A 25,132-nucleotide genomic window follows, 5' to 3' on the forward strand; every position below is an offset into this window, starting at 1 on the left:
AGAGGAAGGTGGTCTAGGGAGAGGCTGGGAAGACAGTGGAATAGGAGGATCCTAAGCTCACGTTGTCCCACAGATACAACTAGAAAACACTCACATCAGCAGAAATAACCCAGAAAATGACCCAAAGACTCCCAGAACAAACTCCACAGCCTTTGAGAGGCCACATCAAAGAGGGGTGGGCAGGGCAAAGATGCAGTCAGGAGCTAAAATGGCCCCAGCTGACCACAGTCGGGAGGGAGCCAGGGGCAAGCAGGAGGGCAAGAAACAGACTCTCATGCTGGGGAGCTCCCACGGGGGAGATGAATCCCCACGGCATTTGGCTTTGAAAGTGAGAGAGGCCGAATTTCATGAGTTCTTACAACCAGCAGGAATTAAAAACCTAGAATTAAAAAAAAATCAGCAGCTAGGCTCTGGGAGAGCCAGGAGGGCGTTAGGAAGCTGAGTGTCTGCCCTTAAAGAGAGATCACAACGAACAGCCTGCACATGTCCTAACTCCAAAGCAGCAGTTTGAAAAAAGCCTGGGGCATACAGGAGGGACAGCTATTTACTCATCTCAGACGTATCTGGAGAGGCAGGGATCATAGGGATCCCTCCAGAAACAAAGGCCATGGAAGACACCATTTCCCTCCCTTGCCCCTCAGCATAAACACACAGCCACCTGTGGGAACCAGCACTGCAATGACATGACCTAAATTGCTTATACTGTCCCCCTACCCCATGCTTGACTCAGCCCCAGTGCTGCGGTCCCCTTCCCCAGAAGACTGACCCGAAGCTCACCAACACCGAATGTCCCAACCCACATATTTTGTGGGGCCTCGATCCTGGTGGGGTGGCTGGTCACCTCCCAGGGAGGACACACAAACCTTATTAAAACCCCCCTTCCCGTGCACACTTTGCAGAGCAGCCCCAGCCACCCCGTTTCCACAGCAGCTTGGCATCCCCCGTGGAAAAGGACCAGTGCCCCTTGTTAAAAGTCAGGCATACCGACTTTTAAAAGTTAAAAGTGCATACCGCCCACTACTTTCAAGAGCAAGAGACATGGCTGACTTTCCCAACACCTAGAAACAGAGAGTTAGATATAATGAGACAGAGGGGTATGTCCGAAATGAAAGAGCAGGATAAAACCGCAAGATACCCGAGTGAAACAGAGGTAAGTACTATATCTGAAAGAGAATTTAAAGTAGGGATCGTAAAGATACTCACTGGATTTGAGAAAAGAGTGGAGGATGTCAGTGAGGCCCTTAACAGAAAGATTAAACAAGCAACCAAACAAAAACAGTGATGAAGAACACAATACATGAAACTAAAAATACACTGGGTGGAATAAACAGCAGGCTAGAGGAAGCAGAGGAGCTAATTAATGACCCGGAAGACAGAGCAACAGAAAGTAATCAAACTGAGCTGGTGAGAGAAAAAAAAAATTCAAAATGAGGATAAACTTTGGGAACTCAGCAACCCTGTCAAGTGTAATAACAAGCACATTATAGGGATTTGAGAATAAGAGAAAAGGGGACAGAAAATTTATCTGAAGAAATAATAGCTGAAAATTTCCCTCCTCTGGGGAAGGAACCAGATATCTGGATCCAGGAGGCACAGAAATCCCCCAAGGAAAGTAACCCAAGGGCGTCCACACCAAGATACAGAATAATCAAAATGGCAAAATGTAGTGATAAAAAAAAATTAAAACAGCAAGAGAAGACCGTTACATACAAGGGAAAGCCCATAAGGCTATCAGCGAATTTTTCAGAACAGCAGAAACTCTGCAGGCCAGAGAGGCATAATATATTCAAAGTACTGAAAGAAAAAAACCTGCATCCAAGAATACTCTATCTGGCAAGGCTATCACTCATAAAAGGAGAGATGAAGAGTTTCTTGGACAAAAACTAAAGGAATTCATAACCACTAAACCAAATCTGTAAGAAATGTTAAAGGGGACTCTCTGAGTAGAAAGGGAAGACCACATGAGTATGAAAATGAAAAAACACAAAAGCAGTAAAAATAAGTATATCTATAAAAAATCAGTCAAAGGACTTACAAAATAAAAGGACGTAAAGTATGACACCATATACCTAAAACATGGTTAAGAGTAAAAAATTGGTTAAAGCTTAAGTGATCATCAACCTAATATAGACTGCTATATACAGGAGACGATATAAACAAACCTAGAGGTAACCACAAATCAAAAACCAATGATAGATTGCAAAAAAATAAAGAGAAAGAAATTCAAATATATCACTAAAGAGTGCCAGCAAACCATGAAAGAGGAGACAGGAGCAGAGAAAAACTATGAAAACAACCACAAAACAAATAACAAAACGACAATAAATACATATCTATCAAGAATTACTTTGAATGTAAACTAAATGCTACAATCAAAAGACATAAGGTGATAGTGGATAAAAAGACCCATCTATATATGATGTCTACAAGAAACTCATTTCAAATCTTTTTTTATTTTTTATTTATTTTTTTTATTTCAGAGAAAGAGAGAGCATCCCCATGTTGAGCATGGAGCCTGATGTGAGGCTCAATCCCATGACCCTGGGGTCATAACCTGAGCCAAAATCAAGTTGGACGCTCAACCGAGTGAACCACCCAGGCACCCCGAGACTCATTTCAGACGAAAGTGAGGGAATGGAGAAACATTTATAATACAAACAGATGTCAAAAGACAGCCAGGTAGGAATACTTATGCTAGACAAAAAAAACTTTAAAACAAAGACTGGAACAACAGACAAAGAACACTATATAATAATGAAGGAGACGATCCAACAAGAAGATATAATCACTGTAAATATTTATGAACCCAACACAGGACCACCCAAATACATACAACAGTTAGTAACAAACATAAAGGAGCTAATGGATAGTAACACAATAATAGGGGACTTTAACACCCCTCTCATTTCAATGGACCAGATGGATTTAACAGATATATTCACAACATTCCATCTTAAAACAGAATACACATTCTTTTCAAGTGCACATAGAACATTCTTCAGAGGAGTTCACACATTAGGCCACAAAATGAATCTCTACAAATTGAATAAGATCAAAGTCATACCATGTATCTTTTCTGACCACAACACTATGAAACTAGAAATCAACCACAAGAAAAAAATCTGGGAAAACTACAAATACAGGGAGATTGAATAACATGCTATTAAATAATGAATGGATCAACCAAGAAATCAATGACATTACATGGAAACAAATGAAAATGAAAACACAATGGTCCACACGTTTTAGAATGCAGCAAAAGTGGTTCTAAGAGGGAAGTCTATAGCAACACAAGCCTACCTCAAGAAGCAAGAAAAAAATCTCAATGAACAACCTAACCTTACACATAAAGGAGCTAGAAAAAGAACAAGCAAAACCTCAAACCAGCAGAAGGAAGGAAACAATAAAGATTAGAGCAGAAATAAATGATATACAAACTAAAAAACAAACAAAACCAACCAACCAAACAAAAAAAACACACAAGAGAACACATCAATGAAACCAGGGGCTGGTTCTTTGAAAAGATCAGAAAAATTGACAGACCTCTGGCCAGCCTCATCAAAAAAACAAAACTGGCTGGCTCAGTTGGTGGAGCACGCAACTCTTGATTTGGGGGGTTGTGAGTTTAAGCCCCACACTGGGCAGAGAACTTACTTAAAAAGAGAGACATTCCATGCTCATGGATTGGAAGAACAAATGTTAAAATGTCCATACTATCTAAAATAATCTATACATTTATTGTAATCCCTATCAAAATACCAACAGCATTTTTCAGAGCTAGAACAAACAACTCTAGAATTTGTATGGAACCACAAAAGACCCCAAACAACCAAAGCAATCTCGAAAAAGAAAAAACTGGAGATATCACAATTGTAGACTGTGTTAGTAATGAAAACAGCATAGTACTGGTGAAAACAGACATCACAGATCAATGGAACAGAATGGAAAACCCAGAAATAAACCCACAACTCTATGGTCAATTTTCAACACAGAAGACGGGAATATGCAAGAAAAAGAGAAAAAGACAGTCTCTTCAACAAATGGTGTTGGGAAAACTGGACAGCTACATACAAAAGAATGAAACAACCACTTTCTTATACCATCCACAAAAATAAACTCAAAATGGATGATGGCTCTAAATGTGGGACCTGAAACCATAATGATCCTTCTAGAGAGCACAGGCAGTGATCTGACATCAGCCGTAGGAACATCTTTCTGGATATGTCTCCTGAGACAAGGGAAATAAAGGCAAAAATAAACTATTAGGACTTCATCAAAATAAAAAGCTTCCGTACAGCAAAGGAAGCAATCAACAAAACTAAAAGAAAACATACTGAATGGGGGAAGATATCTGCAAATGACATATCAGATAAAGGGCTAGTGTCTAAAATACATAAAGAACTAAACAACTCAGGGATGCCTGGGTTGCTCAGTCTGTTAAGCGTCTGACTCCTGATCTCAGTTCAGGTCTTCATCTCAGGATCATAAGTTCAAGCCCTGTGTTGGGCTCCATGCTGGGTGTGAAGCCTACTTGAAAGAGGGAGGGAGGGAGGGAGGGAGGGAGGAAAAAATATGGATACAAATCAACACAAAACAACCCAAATAATCCAATGAAAAATGGGCTAAAGTGAACAGACATTTCTCCAAAGAAGACATCCAAACGGCCAACAGACACATGAAAAGATGCTCAACATCATTCTCATCAGGGAAATACAAATCAAAACTACGAGATTACCTCACACCTGTCAGAATGGCTAAAATCATCAATACAACAAACAACCAGTGTTGGCGAGAAGGTGGAGAAAAAGGGACCCTCATGTGCTGTTGGTGGGAATGCAAACTGGTGCAGCCACTGTGGAAAATAGTATGGAGTCTCCTCAAAAAGTTAAAAATGGACCTACCCTTGGATCCAGTCATCAGACTTCTGGGTATTTACCCCCAAAATACAAAAACGCTAATTCAAAAAGATACATGCACTCCTATGTTTATTCAGCATTATTCATAAGAGCTAAACTATGGAAGCGGCCCTAGTGTGCATCAATAGATGAATGGATAAGGAAAGTGTTTTTTACATAGATACATACATATGTACACCCATACATGTATATATACTCATAATACATACACACACACATATATGTACTCATAAATACATACACACACACGCACGATAGAATAGTATTCAGCCAATGAATAAATCTTGCCATTTGCAACAATATGGATGGATCTAGACAGCGTAATAAAGGCTAGCAAAATATGTCAGAGAAAGACAAAAATACCTATGATCTCACTCATGTGTGGAATTTAAGAAACAAAATGAACAAAGGAGAAGAGACAAACCCAGAAAGACTCTTAACCCTATAGAGACTTGATGGTCACCAGAGGGGAGGTGGGCGGGGATGGGGGTCACAGGGGGTGCGGATTAAGAGTACATTCATAGTGATGAACACTGAATAAAGTACGAAATTGTTGAATCATCACGTTGTGCACCTGAAACTAACAGAACACGGCATGTTAACTATACTGGAACTAAGATAAAAAACTTAATGAAAGAGAAAAAAAGAAAAAAATCAAGAGGAAGGTGGTCTAGTGCCCTGTCCCTGAGGGGCCCGCCCCAAACCCACAGCAGAGGAAAGACAAAGGGGCATCTGGAAGTGTCCAGTGTGTCACGGGAAATCCAGGACCGACCTGTACAGCTGGCTTTTCCACTAAAAAGAACAGGTGCTAAGACTGGACGGGGTTTGGTTTCCCTTCTTACGGCTGGTCCCTTCCTCTGGAGCCCGGAGCCTTCCTCCCAAGCCCCGGAATGGTCCCCACTGTCCACACCCACACCCTGTGCCAGCCAAGTTGGGCACTGTGTGAGCCAGCACGGCAACACAAAACCTTACCTTGAGATGGTGGAACATTCGATGTGCCAGCCAGGTCTCCCGTTTCCCCAAGGAGAGGCCCAAAACACCTCCCGGGGTTTAGCTGCCTTCCAGAGGGCAAAGTCGCTGGGGTGCCGCTTATCAGAATCAACTGCCAACAGATCAAGTGACCGATCAGGGGCGAGAATCTACAACAGGCAAACCCACACAGCACCGCCACCAGACGGAGGCAGGAGGCACATCCCAAAGATGTTGTGCCTTCCTATCAGTGACCTCACATCTCTCATTCACGGGTCTCTCTCCCCAGGTGGCCACTGGAAGGACTACCCAATGCTTTTATCTAAAACATGCCGGACTGTGAGGTCTCACTGCAGAGCTAAGGCCAGCTCCCACCAAGCAGAACGAGTCGGGATTTCAAATAACAAACACTGAGGCTTCTTCCCAGGGGGGCACTGGGCTGAGCTCTCTCTGCCTTATTCTTGTTGTGAGAAAGCTGTGTTTGCCAGCAAATGAGTTTCAGGGTAACTTTGCCCCCAAAAGAGAATTATATAGAGAAAAATAACAACAACAAAAACCACACACCAAAAACCAGAATATCCATCACATTGGAGGGGCAAGAAAACCCCAAAGAGGAGGGTCAGGTGATAACACGAGGTTGTACGATGAGCCACTACTGGGCTCTCTCTCTGTTCCAAAACGTGAAGCGACCAAGATTCCCTCTGACAGGTGAGTGGATAAACCGTGTTGTATCCAGACAGTGGAATATTACTCGACACTAAAAAGAAATGAGCTATCAAGCCATGAAGAGACGTGGAAGGTAGTTGAGTCCCCTGTCCCCAAGGGGCTCTGCCCTTGACCACATCCTGGTGGGGCCTAATGGCTTAAATGCACATTTTCGTTTAAATGTGTATTGAGTGAAAAAAGCAAGTCTGAAAAGGTCACAGACTGTATGATTTCAACTTTATGGCATTCTAGAGAAGGCTGAACTATGCAGATGATAAAAGATCCTTGGTTGCCAGGGGTCAGGAGGGATAGAAGACGGACAGGTGGAGCACGGGGAGGGGTCTGAGGGCAGGGAGGTGGCCCCGTGTGATAACACAATGGTGGATACGTGTCATTACACATGTGCCCAACTCCAAAGAATGTACGACACCAGGAGTGAACCCTGATGTTAAACCATGGGCTCTGGGTGATGATGTGTAACACAGGTCCACTATGACAAACGTCCCATTCCGGTGGGTGACACTGATAATGGGGAAGGCTGTGCACGAGTAGGGGCAGGGGAATGTGGGAAATCTCTGTTCCTTCCCCTCGGTTTTGCTGTGAGTCTATAAGTGCTCCCAAAAATAAAGTCTATCAAAACACAAAAGCGTTGCTGATGCTAGAACATGTGTCTCAGAAGCTCGTCCTCTGACTCCAGGGGGCACACCGCATATGAACACGCGTGGCCAGTCCAGCAGTCCTCGGTTCTGGCCTTTCAGAAGGGGAGCAGGATACTACTAAGAGTAACAGACACAATTTCTGAGGAGTCAAATAATACTGTCAGTAATTAAATTTAAATGGCATTGTTTATAGAGCAGAGGATAATGCCTTAAGACAGAAATGACTTGGACAATTTGTCTTTTGAGATTTTGCTTGTTTTTATTTGGTGCTTTTAAATAGTATCCTTTTAAAATTATTTTATTTTTATTTTTTTTTTTTAGTTTGTTCATTTTGAGAGAGAGAGCAGGGGAGGGGCTGAGAGAGAGGAGAGAGAGAGACTCCCAAGAAGGCTCCGTGCCATCGGCACAGAGCCCAGCGCGGGGCTCGATCCCACGAACCGTGAGATCATGACCTGAGCCAAAATCAAGAGTCGGATGCTTAAGCAACTGAGCCACCCAGGGGCCCCTAAAATTATTTTAAATTTACTTCTCTATACACATTTCTTCTCCACAAAAATAGCTTCATTCTAACAGTCACTGGAACAGAAGGGACTGCAGGAAGAGATTAAAATCCCCTAGGAACGTACTATACGGTAAAATATCTACGGGGATGTAACATATGGCCAAGTACACGTGGAACCGAACACACCAGCAAGGCGGAGGAGAGTGGGGAGATGGGACACCGTGAACGTGTGCTCTTTGGGGAAGGGCTGGGGGAGACTCACGACTTGCCACGTGAACCTCACACTCCACAAATTTCCTTTCTTAGAAAATAGGGACTTAAATGCACAGCACGGCTGGGATGGACGGTCTGGCACCATCACCATGGCCGAGCACAGGGGAGGGGGAAGCTGAGCACAGGGGAGGGGGAGGCTAAGCACAGGGGAGGGGGAGGCTGAGCACAGGGGAGGGGGGGGTGTCCACCCACCTGGCTCTGCGGCGGGACTGGGGACCGCACCCACGAGCTTGCCGTACCTGTCTCCTCTTGACCGCAGATCAAAGTAGACATTGCCTGTTTTACAAAGGTAATTAGAAATTCATCATTTCTCAGTCTTAAATATCAGCATCTACACGGGCTTGGGAGCTGACCGGTAATTAGGACTCAAACTCAGAATCTGGCATCTGGCCTACACGTGGCCCCTTTGTTCTGTCTCTGAGTTCAGAATTCATGCCACCACCACTATTTCGTAAAAGCACGCATTTGCACATATCACGAACATCCAGAGTGGGTGTGAAAACCCAAGTGTAAGATCTACGTCAAACGAGATGGTTCTTTTTCACGAGAGGGGAAAGGGTGTGTTATCGCGGCCTGCGTTCAGCTCTGGGCTCTGCGGCTACAAAAAACCCGTCTTGACCCAGATATGTCTACGACCATCTCTTCACTTGGAGCCCAAACACCTCCACACTCGAGCACCCTGATGGACGAGGGGGAAGCGGGTGCTGGAGCACCCCCCCCCCCCACAGGAAGGAGCCCCATGCTGAGCGGCTGGGACTGTGACATCAGATCTCTATCCTGACTGGGGGTGGGGGTGGGGCGGGGAAGGACTTGGCACAAGGGCCCTGGGTGGCTGGGCGCTGCCCTGGCCTGTCCTCTTCTCCCAGAGCTCATATCGGAGCCCAAGCTACGCCAGGGGTAAGTAGGGACACTGGGAGTCCACCACGTCAGAACGTCAACACGCTCTCAAAAAGGAGACAATTCCCCTCACCTTCGCTCATGTTACCAATTTGCTGAACTGTTTCCTCAAAGAATTCAAAATTCAAATTACAACCGAGATTTTACGGAACTGTTGAAAAGTTCAAATTAATGGAGTTTGAGTTAACGTCAATTTACTTTGACTTCATTACATTTACACTGTCATTATTAAAAACTGACAATAAAGCATAGTAATAAAATGATAAAGCGCGTTCGGATGAGCGCCTCTGCCCCTCGTGAGGGTTGCCCTCCGGGTGGTGCGTCTCACTCCACGTCACAGGGTGGCAACAGGGAAACAATTCTTGTATTTTCTGGAGCAAACTCCAGTTCAGTCCCCTAAGCCCCTTAAAAACAAGTTCTTCTTGGAAACAAAATCTAAATAAGGTAAAGGAAAAACAAAACCAAAAACGTATGCTCTTGTGTACGCAGAGATTACCGAGAGAGGCAGTGCACGGTCCGGGGACCTGGGGGACCCGGGGTCCCTCACGTGGGTCTGTGCTCCCAGCAAGACCCCTGCAAGAAGGATGCTTCCGGCCAGTAAGTCCAGTGACCTGCAGAAGCTGTGTACACCCTCAGGCCTTACAGTCTGTGACTTAACTTGTTATTTACTTTCAACAAGCGTCGCAATACCCGTTTCTCCCAGCCCCAGGCTGGGCATGCTGGTGGGTCATTCATTAACAGCACAAGGTTCCTGTGGCCCCAGAAGTGACAAAAAGTGACAAAACACAAGGGCATGACCAGCAAGTTCAGGCAGCACATACCCGGCTACCAACCACACAGCACTGGCACCAGAACAAGGCCGAAGTCCGCTTTCCACCACGAGAGGTGAAGCAGTGTCCTGGGAGGGAGAAAGCCTTGGTTGGGGGGTCCAGGACAGTTGGGACTTGGATCAGGAAGGACGGGGGGGAGGGGGTGTAGCTGAGAGTGAAGGACATCCCAGAGGCAAAAATGCCAGGAGAAAAGTTCCCAGGACAGGAGACCTCGGCCAGAGGGACACACACACACACACACACACACACACACACACACACAGCCAGAGGAAGGGGCCCCAGGATTCGGTGCGGCTGACCAGTGGTAACACAGACAGAAAGCACAGTCCCGGCCAGCAGGGGACCAGGCTGGGGGAGGCAGGGACAAATGCAGGGCATGAATATGCGGAGGACAGGATGCGGTAGGGACTGTCCGGCACCTCGGTCGGATAACGACCCGGGTTACGCGGGGTGCTCTCTTACTCAGAGGTGCACGTGGGAGGGTCAGGATGTCCACAGCCCGATTTCGCTGTCCCCTCAAACATACACCCGCACACAGAGAAAAATGTCAGAGGGCTAGTCTTTAACAAAATGTGCAACTTTAAGGGTACGGCTTACATCCCCAGCTTTTTGTCATGGAAAATTGCAACCACGCTAAAAGAAGGGCTTGAAAGAACACCTGTACGCCTGCCACCTGGCTGCGGTAACTGCTTTATCTAGGTGAGCTCTCCAGATGTTCATGTCTTCCTGTGACCACGGAAAATAGTTTTAAAAAGAACGGATTCAACAGCTTCGCCAAGAGGTACAATAACCATAAGAAAATCTCACGTTTCACACAGGAATCACCTCAAGAAAGACAGTAAACCATCCGGCTTACTCCAGGAAGTTGTTCACATGCGTCCAGTTCCTCCAAACCCTACAGGCGTTTCCCCAATGATCAGTTCAAGCAGCATAACCCTACCTTGTGCTGTCGAATAAGCATGCCCATTAGCAATTATTCCTTCGATGAAAGAAATGATGTGAGGAATATTTTCAGTTACCCTCAAGTACACCGTCGGGGGGAGAACCTGAAGGAAGGCAAAGGAGAAGTGACTTTCGGCGGGTGAAAAGTGGAGGTCCACCATGCTGGCTTCCACCGCTCATGGCACCCCCTTGTGGTGAGAGGACTCAACAACACGCTTTACCTTCAAGGCTGCCATGTCTTGTTTAAAATTCTCTTCGTAAAGATTGGCCAGAGAAGCAGGTGACACATTCATCTGCAGAGAGACAGGCGAGCTGGTCAGCAGGTGGAGCCCCACGCGGCTGGCCTCAGTTCACCACGGCCGGCTCACAGAGGGGCTCTCAGTGTCAGGTCTCCAAGTCCTTGTAGTCACTTAGCTAGTCACGAAGGCTCATTACAGACCCCGTGTTCTGGTTAGAGAGAAAAAAGGAATAAACAATGTGACGATTTCTGTTACGTAATTCAAACCCAAAAACACACACAAAAGCCTCCACTTTTCTAGGGCAAGGGCAAGGGCAAGGGCAAGCTACTTCAATCTATTCTACATAATAAGCAGAAACTTGGGTTCCTATCTTATCCCTTACCCCCCAGGGGGCAAAAGAAAACAAGTCAAAAATACATGAAAGAGGAACTCGGGGAAGTATTTTGAAAGTAACACAGCACCTGAACACAGGGCAGTGGGCGGGCAGTGTTCCACCCAAGGGCGGGTGGGCAGGCCGGCCCCGGAGACAGACGTGGAATTCTGCGCTCGGGGCATCTGGGGACGCGCACCTGCAGCCCCAGCTTCTCAGAGGGCGCTGGCGCACAAAACCAGGCTCCCAGAGTATTTTTTACTTTTCGGCATCAGCAGAAAAAAACACTCGGGGACCAAAAGCAGGACACGGCACCGGACACTGTTGGGCATGTGAAGGCAGCGGGAGCCGCTCCCTCCCTCAACTGGCCTCCGCAGCCCCGGCTCCTCCCCAGCCCCTGGCCCCCAGACCAGGGCTCCATTTCCCGCTTCCCGGACAGTAAGAAACTTTCCCAAGTGAGATGCCCCCTCCAACCCCATCACTCTGCAGCCATGGTCTTTCCTGCCCAGGGCCCCAGACAGGTAATCATCCTAGAAATTTTCACCAACAGACAGGTACTGAATAAATAAACCTGGCGAACAAAGGGGCGGTTCAGCTGTGTGGCCGTGGGGAAGGCAATGAACCCCTGTGCCTCAGGCTTTCTTTGCAACACAGAGATGACCCCCAAGTTTGCCACGAGGATTCGGTGCGGCTGTGAAGACAACGGTGTGAATGGACGATGCTGGTTAACACCTCTGTTGAAGACACGACCCCCAGCAACCCCCCACACGTATCTGCAACTCCCTTCTGAAATGTACCGCCCTGCCTTGAACCTGCGGCCTGCACACGATACCACCCGGACCTGTCCCCTGACTGCCTCCCATCACACACCCACACTCAGAGCCCCTCCCCAGGCCCCTCGTCACGCTGTCTTCTGCTGGGACACACGTCACATCACACACATGCAGGTTCATTTCTGAGCTACAGCCCTGGACTTGAGACAGCCGGGCAGAGGGCACATGCACATACCCTTGCTGGCTACTGTCCACAGTCCCCATGGAGGGTGCGTCAGTGTCTGCGGGGCCAGCCCCAACCGCGCAGGGGACTCACCTCCGGACGCTGTCAACATGACAGCTAACAGATGCTTTCTCGTAACTGTAACATGTATCTCCCTCCTCTGAGGGGGCGTGAACATCTCATGTGTTTAGGAAACATTCACAGGGAACGTATGGCCACCACACCCGTTTCTCTTCTTACCGATTTGTAGGAAGTATTTTTACATGAAAGAAATTAGCCTTTTATCTCTGATGTGAATTTCAATTATTTTCACAGTCTTTCAACACTATGGTTATCTTAGGTCATGTAGAAAAAATTTTTATATTTAGCAATCCTTTATATTTCTCCATCTTTGGGGCACCTGGGTGGCTCAGTTGGTTGAGCGTCCGACTTTGGCTCAGGTCATGATCTCGCAGTTCATGAGTTTGAGCCCCGCGTCGGGCTCTGAGCTGTCAGCACAGAGCCTGGAGCCTGCTTCAGATTCTGTGTCTCCCCCTCTCTGCCCCTTTTCTGCTCATGCTCTGTCTCTCACTCTCTCAAAAAATGAATAAACGTTAAAAAAAAAATTGTATTTCTCAATCTTTTCCCACAAATGGCTCCTGGGTTTGGAAACAAATTTAGGAAAGCCTTCCCCAATAGGAGGCTATAAAAACTGCCCCAAAGTTCCTTTAGTAATTTGGGGTTCCATTTCTTTTATATTAAGTCTCCAATCTGCCCTAGATTTGGTTGAGGCACACATTCAACTGGGGTTTATTTTTCTCCCAGATGCTTACCTAACTGTCAACATTTTCTACTGGATAATTCCTCTCTTCCCCACTGATGTGAAATGCCATCGTCACCATAAGACAAATTTCCATTATTTACTGTGTCTACGTCCAACTTTCTAACATGTCCCGTTATCTGCTCATTGTATCTGTACAATGACCTTTAATTCCTACAACCTTGACAGCGACAAAAAGCAGACTGGTGAATGCTTGGGGGCAGGGTGGCACGGAGGGAGGATGGCCAGGGGCAGAGGAGGCTTTCAGGGTGATGGATGGATGGAGACATGCGTCTGCACATGGGAGACGGGCTCACAGGTGCACACATGTCACTGTACTGTAGGCCTCATGTGCACTAAATGCAATTGATCGTAGGTCTGTTTGACCTCAAAACTGTGCCAGAAAAGGGAAAGATTATGACAACAAAAAATTTTCCATAGCTTTAAAAGTGTGTTTTAACATCGGGTCAGACTACTCCCTCCTTAATACTCTTCTTTTACAGAACTTTCCTGCTACTCTTGCTTTTGTGCCGTCCCGTGTGAACTTTAGAATCCGGGTCTCTAGTTCAGAAAAAGGGGAATAGTAAGAACACATGCACGTGCACACACATGCACACACACGCATGGCTGCAGACACATGCACACGCACAGATGCGCATGGCTGCACACATGCATGCATGCAGCTGCACACACACGCACAATGCGCACAGCAGCACACACACGCACACAGCTGCACACATACGCACAATGCACACAACAGCACAAGGCTGCACACATGCATGCACGCAGCTGCACACACGCACAATGCGCACAACAGCACACACACACGCACACAGCTGCACACATGCATGCACGCAGCTGCACACATACGCACAATGCGCACAACAGCACACACGCACACGGCTGCACACATGCATGCACGCAGCTGCACACACACGCAAAATGCGCACAGCAGCACACACACGCACAAAGCTGCGCACATGCATGCACGCAGCTGCACATACATGCACAATGCACACAACAGCACACACGCACACGGCTGCACACATGCATGCACGCAGCTGCACACACACACGCACAATGCGCACAGCAGCACACACACGCACACAGCTACACACATGCATGCACGCAGCTGCACACACACGCGCACAGCTGCACATGCACACACACGGCCACGCACAGACGGCTGCACGTATACGTTCAAGGCCGCACACATGTACATGTGCACACAGCAGCACACACACGCATAGCTGCGCACACATGCACACGGCTGCACACATGCACACGCGCACACGCACAGCTGCACACATGCACACTCACGCACACGGCCACACACATGCTCCTGTAACGACCTAGCAAGTACCACACTGCAAACACGCAACCCCTCTTCCGCCTGTGGCTTCTCCAGCTCACACGCACGAGCCCAGAGGGCATGATTCAGAAATGTTGAGTGACAGTGAATTGTAAGGGGAATATCAATCCATTGCCGGCTTTGCAGGGAGGAGCGGAATCATACTCTAAAAGTAAAGTTTTTAAATTTGATTTTTAGGCAGCTGGTCATCCCACTACCATCGGGCTGGCACTGCTCCCCACCCGCCTCCCCTCAGCAAACCGTAGGATGCAGGTGCCGAAACGGCGTCCTAGTCCCGTGATTTCAGATTCCTGTCCAGCTCACCCTGACCATCATAAACCATTTCAAGCTGGTTCTACCCCTGGCAAGGGCCCCACTGCTCGGGCCTTGGCACTCACGCTGAGCGTCCAGCCTTCCGCCCAGAAAGAAGAGCAACAGGGGCCGGTGTTCTTGAAGCACAGAAAGAATGCCTTTGGCTCAAATCTCTCTGCCACATTCATTACACGTTTTCTTACAAACGGTGACTATGCAGATGTATCATCTTCCTCTGGAAATTCTCACCCCAGAAACCCGTCTGTGGTTTTTATCCCCGACAAACTGTAACACTGAGCCAAAAATTAAAGTCAAGGGAGTGATTCAGAAAAGCATAATGTTATAATTTAAAATATTTTAGAAGTGCTGGAGCAGATGGCACGAAGAATACTGCCGTCACTTAAAAAGCTTGCACTGGATAAAAGACGGCCTTTTTTGCGAGATGCTAAAAAACAAATAGATGTTTTCATAACCATGCTTCAGATATGTGCTTTATCATCCTACAGATATATCTTGAAGAGGTCTACCCCGTGCCACATTAGCATCCTATGACGGGACAAGTATGGAAATTCTCAGGGGTCAAAAATTAAGCGCTCTCTGCATACAGAATCTTTCAGCCAATTCTACCAGCCTGTTCATAGTGTAAGTAGAAGATGATTTTTTTGTTGTTTTTTGGTTTATTTTGAGACAGAGAGAGAGAGAGTGAGCACACGCGGGAGAGGAGCAGAGACAGAAGGAGGGGGAGGGAGGGAGAGAGAGAGAGAGAGAGAGAGAATCCCAAGCAGGCTCTGCATGGTCAGCACAGAGCCTGACATGGGGCTTGATCCCACGAACCATGAGATCATGACTTGAGCTGAGATCAAGAGTCAGACACTTAACCGAATGAGGCATGCCTGTGCCCTTAAGTATAACACAATTCTTTGACACGTGCTGCCTCCTCATGGTATCTGTGAAATCCTCTAACTTCCCTCTACCTGTGTTTACCCCTGCTGCCGCCCCTCCTGGGACATGTGTCCCGTCACCCACTTGGCTAACCAACCCCCACCCCTTCCCCTGGCGCCCTCCAGAGCCTGACCGTCTTCACCCAGGCCTTTCAGGTCGAGGTTTCCACCCCCGATTTTGCGGATTCACAGCAGAGCCCGATTCATCAAGCTCAGGGACCCATTTGGGCTGTCAGGTGCCCACTGAGGGTAAGGATGGAGGAAACACTCACAGCGTCACCTTCCTCCTTAACCGACCTGCATTTCCAAACGCCTCGTGCTGCCGTGTTCCAAGTACGTGCTCACGACATCAGAGACCACAGATTTCTGGGTGCCATTTCCATTCTGAACACAGGCCTTCCTGCTCAGCCCCTGTGGGGTCAGCCTTCCCAGCGCCTGCCCAGGCCAGCCTCCGCTCCTAGCACATTCCAGACAACAGCACAGCTCCCTGCCCCCCGCCCCTCCCCAGGCCAGCTCGTTTGCTCAAAAGCTTCACTCTAGAATCAGAAGGCTGTGCCCCCAGCGAGGTGGCTGAGCACACACTCAAGTCACACGGTCCTGGGGAAGCCACTCCAAGCCCCTCCTCCTGTGGGGTCAGCCAGCTATCACAGAGCGGTACCTGCCAGGGGACCCCTCGCCCCTGCCTTCCCTGCTGTCCTCTCACGTCTGCCCCTCACTGCAGCTCCTGACGAAGGGATGGCTCCCCGCGTCTGCATGGCCTTGGCTGGACCAGGGGGACACCTGACCCCAGCGGCAGAGACAGAATGGAAGCCACCAGGGCACCAGGGACGGTGACCCAGGCCGGCCTGCCGGCTCTCCGCTCCCAGCCTGCGGTATCGTCTTTCTGTCACTGAACGTGCAGCCGGTGTCCCGGGACTCAACCCTGTTCTGACACTAACTGCGGGTCAGCGGGCTAACCTCCTCCAGGGAGTCATTTCTGAATTCCGGGGCGATTTGATGGATTTCCTTGTGGTCCCCCATCCTGGCTAGAAGATGAGCCATGTGACACACGAGCATCCCTCTGTGGGATCGTCCGCCTCACAGGGGATACAAGCTCCGTGCAGCCAGGAAGGGTCTCCCTCACCTTCGTGGGCACAAAGCCAGGCGGAGGTCTGACCCCTGGTGGGTCGATACACCCTCGGGGACAGTTCTGGAAATGGAGATTGAGTCTACCATAGGGGAACATGGCACACCGGCTAAGCTGCCAACACACTGGCCAACCCAGCTGTGCCGAGGGATGCGAGGAAACACATTTAAAGCCGGAGCCCAAGTTCAGTGCCACTGGTAAACGCTCTGAGTGGCCCAACTCTTAGAAGAAAAGCCTTATCAAAGAACCCACTCCTCCTTCAACCAGAAATTCCACTTTGGGAAAAGTATTTAGTGAAACAAGACATTATGGAAAAAAGACATTCACAGTAGCCCTATCTTTAACAGCTATAAACGACGCAGCCCAGACGGGGAGCTGCTGCACAGCCCCCTGCATGGAATGCTGTCGAGTTGTTAAAAAGGCAAATTGGGGGGCGCCCGGCTGGCTCAGTCAGAGGAGCGTGCGACTCTTAATCTCAGGGTCGTGACATCGAGCCCCATGTCAGGTGTAGAGATTTCTTAAGTAAATAAAAGTTACAAAAAAAAAAAAAAAAAAAGGCAAGTTGTGAGAAACAGGGAGATGTGGTTTCTAGAAAATAAGTTTGACTATGGAAGCACTTCAGAGTCCAAAACTAAGAACGGTAAATAAATTATGATACGTCCATGTGATGGAATGTTATGAGGCTATTTAAAAATGCTCAAGAATATTTAAGAACGTGAAGAAAATTCTCAAAATACACTAAGTGGAGGAAGCAGACTATAAAACATTATACACTGGTTTCCTAAAGAAAAAAAAAATAGCACATACAGTGTTCAGTACATACAAACATCTTCTAAAATAACAGGAATGTCACATTCTCTGTGTAGGTTTTTGCACAGATTGGACCGTTTAACAATCCTTTACAGATCTTTAGAGATAATTGTTAAAGTTGCTAATTATGACAAGCAGAAGAGACAAACCTTTGAAAGTCAACGTTTAAAAATTTAACTATAATATTTAACTTCAACCCCTCAGTTAAAACTTCCCCCCAAAAAACTTCCCCTAAATACCGTATGAGTTGTAAGTGCCCTGTTCGCTTCACACATAACAGGTGGGAAAATTCAGCCTCCCATGAGCTCAGTTTCTCTAGCCCAAAGTGGCCCTTGACTTCCCTCTGCGCAGGAGGCTGCGGGGCCGAGGGGCCAGGAAAAGGATGAGGTTCAAGCAGGAGACCGGGACAGAGCGAGACTCGGCATCAAAGGCTTTGGTGACCAAAATCGAACAGGCCTCTTTTACCGGGACAGGGATTCCTCTGAGAACCTGTCAGCATATCCTCGCTGGGTCACACACGGACAGTGAGACATAAAACACACGTGTGCAACAGCCACGGCACTGCCATGCAGGGATCAGAACACTCACACGATCAACATGGTCGTCGTCGACGCTTACCTCACCAGCTCTTTTGATGATTTTATCATCCACGTCCGTGATTCCCATCACCATGATGATGTTGCATCCGAAAACCCTCGTGAGGATCCTTCGAATGATATCGAATCTAACATATGAGCTGCAAGGAAGTAAGTATTAGGGCGTCTTTAATGCAGAAAATCACCGCTGTGATCTTTAAAACGGAGCGCCTTACATTTTAACAGGCTGCCACAGAGCAGTCGGATATGTGACAGAATGGACAGCTCACGTGCAGCTAGGAGAAGGGCCCACGCGGGTCCTCGCGAGAAACTAACAAAGGCATCCCCTCAATGTCAGGTGCAGTATTAGCACTTTTAACGTTGGAGCTGGTAAGTGCGCTTACATCCATTGGATTGTATAAAAATTCACCGCTGATACAATGGCACTAGGTGGTTAAAATACAGAGAGCTGTTACCATCCCAGTTCATCTTCTAGAGTAACTGTAATGTTTCGCTATGGCAAAACAGCAGTAACAACAAATCGAGGCAAGTACAATGAAAGCTGTACGATGTCACTCCTAAAGAACGCGTAAAACTATCATAGAATATTAACACATCGGCTTATCCGCGGGCTACACTGGGGCAACTCAAACTTATAAAACCAAAAGGGTTCAAGAGCCATTTAAAATGTCAAGAATCTGGGGGCGCCTGGGTGGTGCAGTCGGTTAAGCGTCCGACTTCAGCCAGGTCACGATCTCGCGGTCCGTGAGTTCGAGCCCCGCGTCGGGCTCTGGGCTGATGGCTGAGCCTGGAGCCTGTTTCCGATTCTGTGTCTCCCTCTCTCTCTGCCCCTCCCCCGTTCATGCTGTGTCTCTCTCTGTCCCAAAAATAAATAAACGTTGAAAAAAAAAAAAAGTGTCAAGAATCTGGAGGTGCCTGGTGGCTCAGTCAGTTGAATGTCCAACTCTTGATTTGGGCTCAGGTCATGATGTCCCATTTTGGGAGTTCGAGCCCTGCGTCAGGCTCTGTGCTGACAGCATGGAGCCTGCTTGGGATTCTCTCTCTCTCCCCCCTTCTCTGCCACTCCCTAGCTTGCACTCACACACTCTCTCTCTCTCTCAAAAAAACATATAAACATAAAAAAATTTTAAATGTCAAGAATCTGGCTTCACACTCTGGAAAACAGTATGGCGTTTCCTCAAAAAAATGAAAATAGAACTACCTTACGATCCAGCAATCGCACTACTGGGTATTTACCCAAGGGTTACAGGAGTCCTGTTTTGAAGGGACACATGCACCCCCATGTTTATAGCAGCACTATCAACAATAGCCAAAGTATGGAAAGAGCCCAAATGTCCATCGATGGATGAATGGATAAAGAAGATGTGGTATATATACATACAATGGAGTATTACTCGGCAATCAAAATGAATGGAAATCTTGCCATTTGCAACTACGTGGATGGAACTGGAGGGCATTATGATAAGTGAAATTGGTCAAAGACAGTATCATATGACTTCACTCACATGTGGAATTTAAGATATAAAACAGATGAACATGGGGAAAGGGAAGGAAAAATAAGATAAAGACAGGGAGGGGGAGAAAACATAAGAAACTCTTAAATTCACAGGCGCCTGGGTGGCTCACTCAGTTGAACGTCCGACTTTGGGTCAGGTCACGATCTCATGGATTGTGGGTTTCAGCCCCGTGTCGGGCTCTGTGCTGACAGCTCAGAGCCTGGAGCCTGCTTCGGATTCTGTGTCTCTCTCTCTCTCTCTCTGCCCCTCCCCCCAGCTCACACTCAGTCTCTCTCTCAAAAATAAACATTAAAAAAATAGAGAGAGAGAGACACTTAAATACAGAGAACAAACTGAGGGTTGCTGGAGGGGAGGTGGGTAGGGGGACGGGCTAAATGGGTAAGGGGCATTCAGGAAGACACTTGCTGGGATGAGCACTCGGTGTTATAAGTAGGGGGTGAATCACTGGAATCTACTCCTGAAATCATTATTGCACTAAACGCCAACTAACTTGGATATAAATTGCAAAAAGAATCTGGCTTCTCATAAAAGCAACCTTAAAGCTCAAGGTCAGGTAGTCTCACACTCATCTGTCATCCGCACAACCTAAGTTCCGAACATCCTTTTCCCTCGAAGACGAGCCCTGTTATCACACCCCTTCGGCTTGCCACACCCCCACTCCCCAAACGCAGCTTGGGTGACAAAGCAATGTCAGAAACTCCTTGCCAAGATATTTAATCATTTGAAGGCTTGAACTGCTTACCCAGAAACTGGGCAAAATCCCACCACCCCATGGGGTTGTTGGACGTGATCCTGAGGCCTGTGCAGCACGAGTTCCTACAGGCGTCACCATGCCCTTCCTGCGGCTTGAGCAGGGAAAGACCCTACAAGCAGTGAGATTTCAGAGAAAAAGTAAGAAGCACAAAGTAAAAAGAGTCACATGCTTGGCCCTGAGGAGTTTAAGGGCTTCATGGCACTGAGGCCACAGGTGCATGACTCCCCCAGGGGCCACTCCATGTCCACGATGTCAGCCCCTTCCCAGCATGTCCCCGTCTGTAGCTGGGGGATCACAGCACCGTCATCCAGTGCCGTTAGGGCGTTACAGAAGCTGGTGTTTGCAGAGCATTTAGAGCAGAGCCTGGCACACAGCAAGAGCAGGTGTTGTGTCTGTTAACTACACGTCTTTCTTTTTCTTTTTTAAGTAAGCTCTACGCCCAAGGTGGGGCTTGAACTCACAACCCTGAGATCAAGAGTCGCACACACTACTGACTGAGCCAGCCAGGTGCCCGGTACACGTCTTTTTCAGTAGAGGCCAGTGTGGCTACCTGGGGAGGAAGGTGGGGAGATGTGAGCCTGGACGGTAAGTCAGGACAGGCTTATAGAACTGCAGAGACGACCTCAGGACTTCGAACTTTACCTTAGGGGCAGTGGAGCCAGGCCTGCCCCTCCCTGCCTGTACGAACTCGTATCTTCAGACTCTTGTAGTTCTTAGATTTTCCACCCCCAGGGACATCCTGAAGGACTCCTGAAGAATGGGTTCTGTCTCCCAGCCCAGCCTCCCCTAGCGGTTATCCTTGAGGGGAGTGGGGGGCGGGGGGGAGCGAGACTGACGAACGGGGCACTGGGGAGGCTTCTAGGCTGTCGGTAACATGTCTCCCTCTAAGAGCCATGAACACTTCATTCCGCTGTACGCTTAACATTTGTACTCTTTTCTGTATTTGTAAGGGCAAGTACAAATTATAACCAAGAGGCTTGGTTCTCCTAGCTGAAAATAAGGAAACAGGCTCTCCCCCACCGCCCCTTTCTTTCAGAAATTCCTCAGTCCTTCTAAAATGGATGTAAGGAGCACCTGGGTGGGTCGGTTGGTCGAGCACCTGACTCTTCATTTGGGTTCAGGTCATGATCCCAAGGTGGTAGGATTGAGCCCCGTGCCAGGGTCTGCGCTGAGTGTGGAGACTGCTTAAGATTCTGTCCCTCCCTCTGCCCACTCCCAGGCACACATATGTGCTCTAAAATTAAAAAAAAAAAAAAAAAAAAAAAAAGAATAAAAAAGGTTTGTTTTAATTTTTATGAAATGTTTTATGTAGATGGTTTTAATGGCTAAGGAAGCCTCTGTTGAGTCCCACGACCAGAAAACTCTCAAGGACCCAAGAGCCACCTTTTTTTTTTTTTTTTTTTAAAGTTTCAGATATTTTTTTTAAATGTTTCCTTTTTTTTGAGAGAGCGTGCATGAGCAGGGGAGGGGCAGAGAGAGGGGCAGAAGATCTGAAATGGGCTCCATGCTAACAGCAGTGAGCCTGATGTGGGGCTTGAACTCACAAACTGCAAGATCTTGACCTGAGCCAAAGTCGGACGCTCAACTGACTGAACCACCCAGGCGCTCTGAGTTTCAGGTATTTATTAATCAGTGTAAACCCCAACACGACACACTAACATGATCTCGTGCATGCAGAGGGGAAAGGTTTCCTGGGCAAGTGGAAAATTGTGCGGATGGCTTCTAGAAGACCTTCGGTCTAAGCAGCTTTATAGTGAAACATTTCCTTTCTTCAGTTTGCGGCATCAACGCTCAGTAAACAGAACTTGTATTGATCACTGGGACCCCGTTTGTTTGCTAACATCCATCAGAGCTAAGAGCCACCCTTCTGAAATAAAGTCATCAAGGAAGGAAGGGGGATGGGCCGGACATGTCATCTGGCTGCACGTCACAAACCCCACCTGATCTCACAAGTGTCACCCACCTGGCTCTATGAGATTAAGAGTTCTGTCTTTGCAATCCTGTTAGTGGGCTGCCTGTGACCACGTCCCGTTCTGATTTAATGTCACTCAACAATAAACTTTGCTTTGTCTTCTGCCTTTGTGGAGAGGTTTTTCCAGGTTGGGAAGAGTTCTTGTTTTTTAATACTTCCCCAACATATTTCATACTTCAATAAAGAGGTCAAGATATGCTTTTTACAAGTAACGCTAAGTTAGCCCACGGTGAAGGAAGAAAGGATTCCCACACCACTGATGTTAACAAAACACAAAAAATGCTCCAAACTTCCTGGGTGATACATGATTTTGTAAAAAGTGTAATGAGTACAGGTAGCTTTTCACTTTTAGTCTAGGTCTGAAACACAACAAATTTAAAACACAAATGAGAGAACATAGAAAGTATTAGGAAAAGTGCAATTCTGACAAAGGTAGGCAGGAGTGCAGCTGATGGTTAGCAGGTTGAGAAAGCGAGTACCGGGGCGCCTGGGTGGCGCAGTTGGTTGAGCGTCCGACTTCAGCCGGGTCACGATCTCACGGTCCGTGAGTTTGAGCCCCGCGTCGGGCTCTGGGCTGATGGCTTAGAGCCTGGAGCCTGTTTCCGATTCTGTGTCTCCCTCTCTCTCTGCCCCTCCCCTGTTCATGCTCTGTCTCTCTCTGTCCCAAAAATAAATGAACGTTGAAAAAAAAATTAAAAAAAAAAAAAAAAAAAAAAAAAAAAAAAAAAAAGAAAGCGAGTACCTGGGAGATCAGAGACACCAGGCTCCAGGTTTCCTGAATGTGTGACCTCGGGGAAGTTCCTCACACTAACTGTGAAGTCCCCACCACGCGTCACACTTCAGGCACTCTGCAAGCAGCACTGTATGGGCGTTATTTCAAAAAATTGTGCAGGTTGAGGGGCGCCTGGGTGGCGCAGTCGGTTAAGCGTCCGACTTCAGCCAGGTCATGATCTCGCGGTCTGTGAGTTCGAGCCCCGCGTCAGGCTCTGGGCTGATGGCTCAGAGCCTGGAGCCTGTTTCCGATTCTGTGTCTCCCTCTCTCTCTGCCCCTCCCCCGTTCATGCTCTGTCTCTCTCTGTCCCCAAAATAAATAAACGTTGAAAAAAAAAATTAAAAAAAAAAATTGTGCAGGTTGAAAAAAGATGGATACAATTATCGTCCCCATCACAAAGATAAAGAAAGCAGGACTCAAGGTAATAAAGTGGCTTGTCCAAAGTTGGAAAGAAGATAGTGGGGCCAGAAATAACTCACCAGCTGACTCCTAACCCCTGGAATGGCCTCATCGCATTAAACATCTAATTCCAAAACAGGTCATTTATCACTGCTCCTCATTGCCTCCCTCAGTTTCCTCACCTGTGAAATGGGCATGAGCGCTTAGAACTACTACAAGAACGAAATGAGAGACTGTTAATAGGTGTGCTTCCCACAGCACCAGGACTATATTCGGTATTAAGCTGCCACTTGAGAAATGGAAAAAACCTGCAAAAGGCTCTTTCTTTACAAAATAAATGGTCGTTTGAAGCGTGAAAAATCAAACTGGGGTCACTCACCAAGCATGGCCAAGGTGTGCATGATCATAGACAGTTGGTCCACAGCTATACCTAGGAACACAGTTACAATCCATCACGTGAATCATACTTGCAAGAAAGGACACCACATTCTCAGGGTATCATAGAACCACGTTTGGGGGATTCCCAGCCCAAGCCTGTCAAGTACCCGTGACTACAGCACAGTATCTCCAATTGTGCCGCCACGCACTTGTCACTTACTGAATGCTTTCCACCTGAGAACCTTCCGACGCACAGTCCTTCCCGCCCCTGGTCCCCAGCACCCCGGTCCCCCAGGTCCCCGGCGGCTACCAAGAGGCGGCGTCCGCGCTGCCCACGATCAAGGGGTCCTTCCTCCGGGTAAGGCTGTTGTACACCTTGACGCCCGTGTCGTGGCCCTCCGGCTGCAGCCAGCCCTGCCCACGCGTCCCCGACGCCGCCCGCTCCGGACCCGGCCAGGCCCCCAGGCCCAGCGCCGCCCGCAGAAGCTGGGGCCCCACGCCCGCCCCGCACGCTCGCAGCATGGCCTGCCGGCGCGCGGCTCGGAGCCTGGGGACCTGCGGTCGCGGGACAGGCTCGCCACGCCCACTCCGGGAGGGACTCGCACTGGGGCCGCCCACCCGGAAGAGGGCCTCCAGATCCCGCCTACCCCGGAAAAGGCTTTCCGTGACCTGTCCAACCCAGAACGGCGGACGCCCAGGCCCCGCCCAACCCGGAAAAGGATCTGACCACGCCACGCCCATCCCGGAAGGGGTCGCAGCCCTGCCCGCCCATTCCGGAAGATGACCTGCCTCGGCCTTGTCAACCCCCGAAGAAGGGGTCGGGAAGCGGCCGCGGCGCCTCCCACAGGCCTGTGTGGCGCTTGCTGTGGCGCTGGGGGCGGGGCGCGGCGCGGGCGCGGGAGGAGGTAGGAAGAGGCGCTCCTTCGCGTCCGGAGGAGAGGGCCCTTCTTCTCCCTGGAGCCCGTCGTGCGGGCTGTGCGCTGACGAATTAGGGCCGGTGCCCACCTCCCGCCCGTGCCGGAGTTCACCGTGCGGGCACCCGCCTCCGGCTTCTCGCCGGTTCAGGAAGCACGTCTCACCCCAACACAACACGCAGCACATCAGCAC

The 25,132-nt window shown here is 48.4% G+C and overlaps 1 protein-coding gene across 3 annotated transcripts in view; it reads right to left on the reverse strand.

Moving 5' to 3' along the window:
* Positions 1-24,629, reverse strand: part of CARS2 (cysteinyl-tRNA synthetase 2, mitochondrial) — a 45,243-nt gene extending 20,614 nt beyond the window's left edge. The window contains exons 1-7 of one of the 3 annotated variants that reach the window (XM_045482062.1): positions 24,336-24,629; positions 24,027-24,077; positions 18,256-18,373; positions 10,915-10,986; positions 10,692-10,797; positions 8,217-8,300; positions 5,889-6,018 (exon numbers count right to left, since the gene is read on the reverse strand). In XM_045482062.1, coding sequence (XP_045338018.1) covers positions 5,889-6,018; positions 8,217-8,300; positions 10,692-10,797; positions 10,915-10,986; positions 18,256-18,373; positions 24,027-24,077; positions 24,336-24,547 — 773 coding nt within the window. In that variant the 5' untranslated portion in view covers positions 24,548-24,629. The remainder of the gene's footprint in view (positions 1-5,888; positions 6,019-8,216; positions 8,301-10,691; positions 10,798-10,914; positions 10,987-18,255; positions 18,374-24,026; positions 24,078-24,335) is intronic. The other 2 variants (XM_045482073.1, XM_045482065.1) reach the window with 2 other exon arrangements.
* Between the last annotated feature and the right edge of the window lie 503 nt (positions 24,630-25,132).

Source organism: Leopardus geoffroyi, chromosome A1, assembly GCF_018350155.1.
Source record: "Leopardus geoffroyi isolate Oge1 chromosome A1, O.geoffroyi_Oge1_pat1.0, whole genome shotgun sequence".
Lineage (NCBI taxonomy): Eukaryota > Metazoa > Chordata > Mammalia > Carnivora > Felidae > Leopardus > Leopardus geoffroyi.